The 12591-nt window shown below is 40.3% G+C and overlaps 1 protein-coding gene across 1 annotated transcript in view; it reads right to left on the bottom strand.

Annotated features, from left to right (window-relative positions):
• Nucleotides 1-256: 256 nt before the first annotated feature.
• PPP1R1C (protein phosphatase 1 regulatory inhibitor subunit 1C) overlaps nt 257-12591 on the bottom strand; it is a 58137-nt gene continuing 45802 nt past the window's right edge. Inside the window, exon 6 of the mRNA XM_075831157.1 lies at nt 257-644. Coding sequence (XP_075687272.1) covers nt 559-644 — 86 coding nt within the window. The 3' untranslated portion in view covers nt 257-558. The remainder of the gene's footprint in view (nt 645-12591) is intronic.

Genomic DNA, 12591 nt, shown 5'->3' with positions numbered 1-12591 from the left:
AGAGTATAATTGGACTAACGCTTTTCGTTAAAAATAAACTTGTACAATTATACTACAAAGGTGCCACGTGGGAGAATTATATATCTCAGTCTCCACAGTGGTCGCTGCAGGCAGGCAGAATTTTATAATCGAACTCTGGCTGTATAAAAAGAAGGGGATTTAGACCTCTTAATCTGAAAAAAATTAGCTTAGTCCCTTTCTATTACTTTAAATCACAGAAACAATGTTAGATTTCTGTAAGTATTTATTTATACATGGATTATTATTTTATATTATTTACAGATGATTGTCTTCTCACTGCGCACATTTGTTAGCCGGTAGAATAATAAAGTTAAACCAGTAATACAGGAAATCTGGAGGACGTGACATCATGTATCGGCTTTCATTCTGTATCTGATTATGATGAAGTCGTGTATTGATTCTCTACAGTTCATGGAAGAAATCTCTCTTATAAAAACCGCCCCACTACAATCTCTCCCAATATCTTATCAGATGATGACAAAATAGTCTGCAGTTATAGTTCTTATGCTTAATAAAAAAAAATGGCCGTGTATGTATTCAGTGGTCGCACTCTTCATCCTCCGTGTTCTCCTCTTCTTCCTCAGGAAAAGAGGACCCCTCCTGTTTTTTCATCTGTGTAACCCCTGTGAATAAACAGATAGAGATCAAATTAAACCTCGTCTTTACAACCGGACTGACTGTCGGGTCCTGCCTAATACAAATCAATGGTTTACTTAAGGTTTTCTCGTAAAGTCCATCTGATCCTCAGAAATCAGAACAATAATCAGATTCTACATGAAGTCTCTTAAAATGATATTAATATCTCTAAAGCCATAATGAAAAATACGACTATATTGACCAATTTGCTACTTTCTTACAACTAAGTTTTTTTTTTTTTGTAACTTACATAATGATTTTAAATAAATTATGATTCACTTATTTGCACATATTACTGCTTTTTTTCAATGCATTATAAGGCCGGGTTGCCACGTAACGTAAACGCTTCGGAATTTCCGCAACGGAATTCTGTGTGTAAATCCCAACTATGGAAAACAAAAAAACAATGTGGTGTGATTTTTCGGACGGAATGTACTGCGGGTCCCAGGCCAGACATCAAACTAGCAATAGGGTAATATAGAGTAGGCTAACCCGAATCTAACGTTTATTACCTTTTTCACATGAGTGCCTCCTTTGTAGAGAAAATAGTTTTATTCAGTATATGCAAATGAGCATTTTGGAGCAATGAGAGTGTCACCATTAATCCAAAATGTTATGTATTCTTTCCCCAGTCCAACCCTCCCTCCCTTCATTGATTGACAGGGGCCAAGCAGTATAATAGGCGAGTTCACGTAGTGACCCCGTAGTCTCATGAACGTGCGTGCAGCTCCACTACATATACAGCACATGCTGTTTCATCGTCATCAGCGCATACGCAGTATTGCTGATTAGCCTGGTGAATTGTCAAAGATGTACTGCACATGCGCCAATTATGAAGTAGAGCCGCGAGCGCGTTCAGGAGACTACGGGGTCAGGCGTAAACTCGCCTATTACACAGCCTGGCCCCTGTCAATCAATGAAAAAAGGGAGGGAGGGATGGATGGAATGGGGAAAGAAGACATAGCATTTTGGAGCAACGGTGACGCCCTCGTTGCTTCAAAATGCTCATTAGCATATATTGCATAAAACGATTCTTTTCTGCAAAGGAGGCACCCATGTGAAAAAGTTAATAAACATTAGATACATGTTAGCCTACTCCATAACCCCCAACCGTCCCGAATTCAGCGGGACACTCCCGTATTCCGGGCGGTGTCCCGCTGTCCTGGGCGGCCGGGCGTACGTCCCGCTGTGAACCTAATTCTGAAGTAGGGAACCATCAGCTCCCTGCTTCAGAATTTGTTTATAGTGGAGGAGCAGATGGAACTTTAGGCGCTGTTCTCGGGGAAGCCATATATGAACAGTGACATCAGGGCTTCCCACTAGGAGCGGAATCCCTGGCCTATGCTCTGGCTGGGTATTCTGCTCCTAGAGGGAGTCCAAATGGCGCTATCTACAGGGGTGGTGGCGCTAGCTTCAAGGTGGGGTGGCACTATCTACATGGACACTGTGGCACTATATAGGGGCACTATCTACAGGGGACACTGTGGCGCTATGTACATGGGCACTATCTACAATGGCACTGTGTCACTATCTACAAGGGCACTGGCACTAGGGGCAGCTATGGGGGTATTGTACTGAATGGGGGCAGCTATGGGGGCATTATGCTGTATGAGGGAATTTGTTTGGGCATTATACTGCATGGAGGCATTTGTATGGGCATTATACTGTATGGGGACATCTGTGTTGGCTTCATTCTGTATGGGTGCATCTATGGGGCAGTATACTGTATGGTGGCAGCTAGAGGGAATTATACTGTGTGGGGGCAGCTATTTGCTATTATACTGTGTGGGAGGCACTATGGGAGCATGTTACTGTGTATGCTGAATCGGGTGTGTATGGGGGGGGATTAGAGGCGTGGCTTAAAAGAAAAAAGTTGTCGCGACGCGCTGCGACCAATTGTCATTTTGTCATCTGGGTCTTCTACCTATGAGACAATGACTCTGGTCTTATTATTGTATTACTGCAGGTTGTCTTGTATCTTGTTATCCATGGTCAGGCTTTCAGAAAGGCATTTTTAAATTGTGACTAAATTAATATTATTACATTATTGTGAAATTATGTACAGCAGATATGCAGAGAGGGGTTAAAACATAGACAACAGAAGTCATCAAATAGGGGCTACCCAAGTGCTATGGGTCACAACAGAGAAATGGAGTTAGAGGTCTGTCTGCTAATGTAATTTTAATTTACAGCAGGGCACACATTATACCATAAACAACAAATGTGTAGAAATGTTTCCCTTCCCTTTCCCTTTCCTTGGTTGAACTTGATGGACATGTGTCTTTTTTCAACCATACAAACGATGTAACTATGTAACATCATCCCATAGACTTTAAGAAATAAAGAAGTTGCTTTAGTATAAGTGCTCTATTATAACTCACTGAAATGACTGGGCACATTGTGAATAAAATGATGATTAACTGTAAGGCTATGTTCACACGCTTAACAAAAAACTTCTGAAAATACGGAGCTGTTTTCAAGGGAAAACAGCTCCTGATTTTCAGCCCTTTTTTTTTTAGCAACTCGCGGGTTTTGCTGTGTTTTTTACGGCCGTTTTTGGAGCTGTTTTTCTATAGAGTCAATGAAAAACGGCTCCAAAAACGGCTCAAGAAGTGACATGCACTTCTTTTTCGCGGGCGATTTTTAAGCCACTGTTTTTTCCATTGAAATCAATGGGCAGATGTTTGAAGGCGTTCTGCTTCCGATTTTACGGCCGAAAATAAGCCGTGTGAACATACCCTAATACTTGGCAGTACAATATTCAGCAGTACATCTTTCTGTTTAAACTGGGAGATGTGTTGACAACCAGATGAAAATGTATGGAAATGACTGATCGAAGTAACGATTGTTTGTTCCCATACCAAACAATTAACCGCTTTACGACGAACGACGGATATATCCGTCCCGTGCAGGTGATAGTTCCCGCAAAAGGACGAATATATCCGTCTTCTGATCGCATGGGTACTGCCAGTGTACACAAGCGATCAGCGGCAGGAGCATGGCTGTTATACACAACTTGGCTCCTGCCGCAACTGCCGCGCTCCGATTCCGGAAGTTAAACCCATTAAATGCCACTGTCAATAGTGACATCGGCACCTAATGTGTTTCACAGAGGGAGGGAGCTCCCTCGGCCACCACATCGGCGCCCAACCCGCAAAGAAATCGTGGAGCGCCGTCGTGTTTCCATGGCAGCCGGGGGCCTAACAAATGCTTCAGCAAATGCCTGTTAGGCCATGCCTCTGGAATGGCCTAATAGATTGCCTGTCAGTTTTACACTGACAGGCAATAATGCTTTGGTATACTAAGTATACCAAAGCATTATATATGCGATCAGCAGATCGCATAGTGAAGTCCCCTGGTGGGACTAAAAAAGAAAATGTAAAGCAGTTAAAGTTTGTGAAAAAAAAAAAAATTACAGTCAAAGTAAAATAAAACGTTTTATTTAGTAAAAGTGTCAAAACAAATAACACATACACATATATGGTATCCCCGCGATCGTATCGACTTGAACAATAAAATGAACACATTAATTAAACCGCCGGATGAACGGCGTCCAAAAAAAACAACGGCAAAATTCTCTCTTTTCTCCCATTCCCCCCATAAAAAATTTCTGAAAAGTTAATAAAAGTTAATCCATATATTATGGTGTAATTACAAAATACAACTCGTTCTGCAAAAAACAAGCCCTTATACGGCTATGTCGACGGAATAAAAAAAAAAAGCTACGACTCTTGGAATGCGACCGTGAGAAGACAAAAAATAGTTTGATGCGCAAAATGGCCTGGTCATTAAGGGGTTAATGCTCTGTTTGAAGAGAGCAAACGAGCATCAATTAAAAAGCTATAAGCAAATATCAGCAGCACTGGACAAAAGGATCTAAGATATTGGGTGCAAGCCTCTTAGGTCACAGTCCAATGACCCTTCAATATACGTAAAAAAAGAAAGTGAGGCAGCACTACCAAATTTGTGAAAATAATGATCCGTTTATTCCACTCGTGTGCGACGTGTCAGCTTTTTTTTTGTCTGCGTTTTTTGCGGCGGAATCGCTGCTTTCCAGCTGTAAAAAGCGTAACATCTTCTATTTGTTGCAGGTTTTACCTCCCCATTGATTTCAATGGGGAAAACCCACAACAAATAAGCAGCGTTTACGCAAATACAATTGAAATGCTGCGGATTAAAAAACTGCATTTCAATTTTTGAGTGTTTGTTCAAATCTCATCCACTTTACTGCTACCGTATTATGCGATATCCGTTGTGGAAAATCTGCAGTATTTACACTACATGTGAACTTACCCTTATGATGGTAAACACGGTCGATATCTGTCTGTGTAAAACCACCTTTATTTAAGTGCTCTAGCCAAACCTTAAAACAGTTATGTGAAGTCGTTACCCTGTAAGTTCAGCCATTTGTGCTCCAGATTCCTGCCTCCAGTTTTTGATATGAGTTTTCTCCGTCAGCCGTACTCACTATTAATAGTCAACCAACAACCTTCTACCTCTGAACCCCCTATTAGCTGGTGCCAATCCCTGGTGTCAATTCATAAACAGGTAAAGATATATAAAACACATGATGCCAGTTATGCTACAGTGAGGCAAGTTATGCTGAGCAATGTAGTACATGCAGGGAATTTAGATTAGTATTTTCACACAAGTCAATGATACCAAGTGATTGTGAAATATATCGTAAGCAATATTCCATCTAAGCCTTTGTAGCTAGTAAGTGGAGCACCAAGGGACCTGGCACTGTTACCTCTAAGGTTGGAGATCTGAATCACCACCAGATAAATAATGTCCACACAGCAGTCAGAACCAATACCGTTTATACAGTGTCCAGATAAACAGGATAAATTGTGCATACTGCACCCTGATAAATCAGGGCAGCCCATAGAATTTCTGCGCCCCCTGACAAGAAAATAGTTTGGCTGTCTATGGGGGTGGGGGGAGTAATATCCATTCATTTGCTGGTCCACAGTAGATAAGGGGTTAATGATTCAAAAAATCTGGTCGTCTACAGTAGTGAAGGGGTAAATCCTAACATTCCTAGTAATTTAGGGAAGTGAAGGGAATAATGCCAACATCCCTGGAGGTTTGGGATAGTGAAGCGATTAATGGTAACATCCCTGGCGTTCAAGGGTAGTGAAAGAGGTTAATGTCAGCATCCCTGGTGGTCCAGGGCGGTTATAAAATAAATATATGGTTGTGTTCAGATGGCACTGGTTTCTTTGGGTGCTCGAGGTAGGGTCCCAACCCGGGTATAGGTTAAGAATTTGTACTCGGCACACCTTGCTTGTGTTACAAAAATATATTTTTATTTTTATTATGGATGCCAGAGGCTGTATGTGCAACACAGAGCGGTAAGCCGCCGGTTACTGACCACAGCAGCGCTATACACGCATCATTTTGTACCGATCCAGTCCCCAGCACGGCTCAGGTAAGATACACATCATCTGAAGATGTTTAGGGTACTACACCCCCGCTATTTCACCTGTATCATCTATTTGTCTCCACCTTCTGGTCGCTTCTATATGACATGTCTATGTCCATGCTTTCTTCAGTGATGCATTCTGTGTTTATTTCTGCATTGTATATACCTGCATTGTGTATACCTGAGTTGTACCTCCATATTGTCCGTAAAATATGACGACCGTATCTATATTTATGCCTTAAATCAGTACCATAGATCATCATGTGATTCCACCGCGCCTTGTGCGCGCACAACGATTCGTATCGTCCAAATTATGAGTTTCCTAGACAAAAGATTTCTCTCCATAGCCATATGGTACATTCCCTGATGTGTTGCATGTACCTGGGATCCAGGTCTCTGTTTCCTCCTTTTTGTTTTTGTTTTCGTTTTCGATTTTAATTTTCACGTTGATTTCATAGTCCTATGTGTTAGGTGTACTTTGTTTGAATTGACCCAGTTATACGCTCTGTTTTTTCACCTATATGACATGTTTTATGATGTTATCATGTAAATCTTAAGTGATAGTTCTCCTATACCCATGCCATGATCTAATCAATTGTACATTTCTCTAGTGCCCGACGAAGGTCTGTCTGACCGAAACGTCGACGTCGCACATACAGCCTCTGGCATCCATAATAAAAATAAAAATATATTTTTGTAACACAAGCAAGGTGTGCCGGTTATAAAATAAAGTTATAAAGAAAGTTATCCCTTAATGGGATTTTAAAAAAAAGTAACAAAATAAGTAGATAAATAAAGAAAAGTCCAAAAAAAGTCATTATTTTGCATAAAATATATTTTATTGCCCCTACACTAAATAAAAACAAAAAACCTACACATATTAGGTATCTAAACGACCGTAATAACCTGAAGAATTAATCTAATGGGTTAAGTAGCATGAAACGTTAACGGAATAAAAAAGAAACAAGAAAAACGATGCAGAGAATGGCTTTTTGTTATATTCACGCCGTAAAAATATTTTTTTTCTACCTCCAAACTATGAAAAAAAAATAATACAATTTCTCCCGCATAAAACAAGGCCTCATACGGCAATGTCAATGAAAAAATAAAAAAGTTATAGCTGCTGAAATGCTGGTAAAAACTGAAAAATGTTGCTGGTCATTCAGACCTTTTCAGGCCCGGTCATTAAGGGGACAACATTGAGCACGTCTTATTGTCAGAATCATCTATCATGTTCCCCTACATGGTACAATTGTCAACCTTATTAATTTCATTCCCATTTAACAACTTTATTTTGCTTTGAATCTGAATGTTACAATACCTTTGACAAAGTTTATTCATTTGGTATTTGTGCTGTGTGTATATTCCACATTTATTTAATGTTATTGGCAGGAAAAAGGGGTCACCCTGTCCTATTAGATCTGTCAGATCTGTGAGCTTTATATATGCATGACTATCGCTTTTCTCCTCCGAATCTAGGGCGTATTTGGCATGTAGCTTCATTGTTCTGTCTTATTTTATTGCTCTTGTCAAAGTTACATTGTTCCTAATTATTTAGAGCTGTTGTCACCAGGCTATTATTTTCTGCTATCTAAACAAAGGCAGGCATGCTATTTTCTTTGTTCTGCATTAGTCCATCACACTTTTTTTTTAGGCAGTAAAGGTCCTCTTACATAGGCAAATTTTAGCCAGTTCAATGAGCGCCGATCAAAAAGACAGCTCATTGATCGGTGCTCGTTTTCTACTGTCACAAGGATCTATGCATGGGGACGAGCGCCCGTTACTCTGACCACTTATCCCCATACATTATTAACATGTCGGTAGCACGTCACCCTGTTTACAACGACAACGATAATATATATATATATATATATATATATATATATATATATATATATTATTTTTTTTTAAACGATACGATCAGTAGATAAACGAGCGTTTGCTCGTTCATCAGCTGATCGCTGCCCTGTTTACACAGGCAATTATCAGCAATGGGCATTCTATAAACGCTCGTTTGCCCCATAATTGACCAGTGTAAAAAGGCCTTCATTTCCCAAAGAATTTTTCAAAATAGATGTCTGTTGCAAAGCAATGGCCCAAACATCTCCAGAATATAACTTTCAAAAATTGCTTGTTGCCTAGAGCATACGAAGGAAGTAAAAAGGAGGATCCTATAGGGCGCTGCTGCGTGGTTGTGGTGGAAAGTCAATGAAAAATAGAAGATATATAACAATTATTTATTTGAACAATAGGTGGCTACGCGTTTCAACACTGAACTAGTGTCTTCCTCAGACCATTGTTGCCTAGAGGGATCAGACAGCACAACAAAACTCTGTGCTTCGGAGCCTTTGCTTCTTCCACACATCAAGGAGAAGATCCCTCTGATTGTGACAGCACATCTGCAGCATCTTCCATACAGATAAGCTGATAGAGAGCAGAAGTGGCTGCATATGCAGTCACATATATAAAAATGGCAGTCCCATTTGGATCCAGTTTATTGATGTTGGCCGTAACTAGACGTAATTTGGCGATTCAAATGATAGATTAAATTTGCAGAACAGAGGCAGAAATGACACATCCAAGCAGTCATCAGGAACCTGCCAGATATCATTGTGACAGGCTTTGATGAATGAAATAGAGCGAAACCTCTTTGAGATGACCACCCAAAATTGGCCTCAAAAGGGGGGTGGTCTTCTCAAAAAAGATGGACGGCATCCATAGTATATGGTGGAACAGAAAATCTGTCACTGGAAATCTTTTATGACTAAGGGGGTGGTTTTTTGAAACAAGTGTTTTTTTGGAGAGGTTTCACTGTACTTGTATCGATTACCTTCAGCCCTAATTGTATGCTTCTAAATAACATTTAATGACCCTTTTTCTTCCCAGCTATTTTGACATACTGTATACGTCCCCAACTATATATGTATCGACAGAACACTGTTTAATGGCGGGAGAGGGGGACGTCGTTTTGGCTACTTCTCATGGACAGCCCATTTAGCCATTTTGTTATTTTATGTCGTGTTAAATAGAACCTGTTAGGAGGATTTGGTCTTCAAACCGCCGCCAACATGTTATGCAGGACGGTAATAGGTTGACAAAGATGCCCTTGCCTATTCTGGCCAATGCAGCATAATGTAGAAAAGGAACTTCTAAAACACGCAAACTGTATGCACATGAACTGTAAGGAGTCATGGGGTGGTGCCGCTTCTCTAAAGAATCACACTGGCCGGTCCCTGATTCTGGCTTTATTGACGTTCCTTGGGCCGGGATACGTCATTACAAGCCAGCTCAGGCGCATGAGGCCAGTACACCAGATGTCGGCAGAGCTGGCTTGGGATGACTTATCAGCACATTGTTTTCACATTTCTTTTTCTACATTATGAATCGGCCACAAAATACAAAGGCTTCATTGTCATCCTATTACCATCCTGGATAACAAGTTGGTGGTGGTTTGGGAACCTAAATCCTCCTGACAGGTTCCTATATAAGGACCCATAGTGTACAGAGTAACTAAAAACTTGCATTTGACGGACCAGAGAGAAATAATAAACAGCCCTAGCAGCTCCATTTTACGAATTCTAAAAATGTAAAAGGGATTTCACTTTAAAAAACTAATATTTAAGTGGACATAGACGATCATATTTCCCCCAATAAGACAAGCAAGGTATTTTTCAGCAGGTCTGGAACAACTGGGTCATCACCATAGATGTCAATTAAGTACTAGTTAGATTGCTAAATTGCCTTAAGGGCCTTTTACACTGGGCGATTAGGAGGCAGACAAGCCTTCATAAAACGCTCGTTAACGGTAATTGCCCTGTGTAAACAGCGCAGCGATCAGCAGCTGAACGATCATCTGCTGATTGTATCGTTTTAAAAACGTTAAATATTATCGTTATAAGCAGCACATCTTGGTGTGTAAACAGGGAGACACGCTGCCGACATGATAATAATGTATGGGGACGAGCGATCGGAGTAACGACCGCTCGTCCCCATCCATAGCTCTGTGTGTCAGGAGCTAACGAGCTCCCAATGTACCTAATATCTGCAATACAGATTATTACGGATGATATTGCATCAATATGTCATCAGTATTGCATTGGTATTACAGATGCTGTAAGACAGATGTTAAAGACGCTCCGTCCCCACATTATAAGTGGCCTATCTTGTACATAATGTGATCGGCGCTGTAATTTAGTTTACAGAAGTGTTTTTTATTTAGAAAAACGATCAATTTTATGAGTTATGACCTATTTTAGATTTATGCTAATGACTTTCTTAATGCCCAACTGGGCGTGTTTTTACTTTTTGACCAAGTGGGCGGTGTGGAGAGAAGTGTGACCAATCAGCATCATGCACTTCTCTCCATTCATTTATTCAGCACATAGTGATCTTGCTAGATCATGATGTGCAGTCACCTACTCACACATTAACGTTACTGAAGTGTCTTGAGTAAATGACAGCTTACAGCGTGATCTCGCGAGATTACGCTTGCTGTGCTGTAAATCCCACACAAATGTTACCAAAGTGTCGGGATTGTGAATATGCTTGAGAAAAGTCCTGTTAGACTGAAACGTTGCACGGGTGAATGAACTGCTGATGCTTTTTCGAAGTGCTGCCTCTGTCTATTTTTTGTCTGCCTGATATTGAAGACTGTGGACCAGGTCCAATTGAGGCGTGCACCCACCTGCAGTCCAGTGCTGTGGAAACTATTTGTTTTTGGAATTGTGAATAGACATCCCGTCCTGGCTGGAGGTGATGGCTATTAACTCTCAAGACACTTCTGTAACGTTAATGTGTGAGTAAGCGACAGCACATCATGATCTAGTAAGATCACTATGTGCTGAATAAATGAATGGAGAGAAGTGTATGATGCTGATTGGTCACTGATTGGTCAGCGTCATACACTTCTCTCCACAACGCCCACTTGGTCAAAAAGTTAAAAAACACGCCCAGTTGGGCATTAGGAAAGTCATTAGCATAAAGCTAAAATAGGTCATAACTCCGTCAAAATTTATCATTTTTCTAAATAAAAATCACTGCTGTTATCTACATTACAGCGCAGATCACATTATGTACAAGATAGGGCACTTATAATGTGGTGACAGAGCCTCATTAACTGGCCATTTTTAACATGGCAGGATTCTTTTTCTGTGTAGGTTGCACTCCTGGTTTTGGCTTTTAAATACTTAATACTGCTGTGTGAAAGTGATCTAACTGTATTTTAACTTCTATTTAACGGGGTTATCCGGGAGGTGAAATTTTTTTTCTTAGGGCCTGCAAATGAAATTCAAAAAAGGCAATGCTTACCTGTCCTTGCCCCCAGCGATCCAGCACTGTTGGTCCGGCAGCAGTCCTGATGCTTGTTAACATGCAAGTAGCATGTAACCGCTGCAGCCAGTCAGAGGGCTCATTGCTCGCCGTGGGCAAGGATAGGTAAATATTGCTTTTTTGTTTTATTTCATTTGCAGCCCCTAAGAAAAAAAAAAATCACTTCCCGGATAACCCATTTAATTTAAAAACTATGTAAACCTTTGAACACTTTTTAAAAAATGTATCATGGCATTTAAAACAACATTTTAATAGTTTTTATATGAATTTAGATGTGATCGATAACAGGTGGATCTTGTATGTCAGCGACACGCAGGACTTGCGGTCACTGAACACATCAGTCCCACTGACCTGATGGATTCGGGTTTCAGCGCAAAATACAACTCCAATGTTTTCAGGATATATAGAAGTTGTATCTCAAAAAGTAAAAACATTTTTTAATTAAAAAAAACAATTAAATGCCATGATACATTGTTTTATTTAAAGAAATAGCCTTTAATAATAATTTGATTTTAATAATTTCTCTAATATCCTGCTTTCCCACGAGCGTATTTTTCATCAGTATTAGGCCTTAGTCACACAAACATATTTCACGTCCATGTGCTGTCCGTTTAAATAACAGAACACTGATTAGTGCAATTCAATGGAGCTATTCACACATTCGTGTTTTTTCATGCAGTGTGTGTCCATATCTAGTCCATTTTTGCGGATCAGACTCGCCCATTGAAGTGTATGGGTGAGTGAAAACCAAGGACAGCACACAGACATCAATTGTCAGGAGATACACAGATGAGAAAAACGGGTGACTCATGGAAACCACACTGATGCAACATGGAAAGTCATATGCACGAAAAACCGTCTGTTTTTTGTGAACGCAAATTGGACTCTCTCATGTGAATAAGGCCCAGTTCACACGCCGTTTATGGTCTCTGTTTTATGTAAGCTGTGATGAATGCCTAATAGTGGCATTTGTTACCCATAGACTGTTATGGGATACATTTAACTTATACGCCACAAACTCTCATGACCTTTTCATGACGTATACTTTAGATGAATCTCATAATAGTCTATGGGTCACCCACAATAGTCTATGGAATCCATCACCCATGGCATCGGTTTAACCCATATATACAGCTCCACAGGGAAACAGAGAATAATTACAATAAAATAGGGAAAGTCTT

The sequence above is a fragment of the Rhinoderma darwinii genome, chromosome 6, assembly GCF_050947455.1.
Source record: "Rhinoderma darwinii isolate aRhiDar2 chromosome 6, aRhiDar2.hap1, whole genome shotgun sequence".
NCBI lineage: Eukaryota > Metazoa > Chordata > Amphibia > Anura > Rhinodermatidae > Rhinoderma > Rhinoderma darwinii.
The sequence above is the reverse complement of the archived record's forward strand: the minus strand, read 5'-3'. Positions and strand labels throughout refer to the sequence as shown.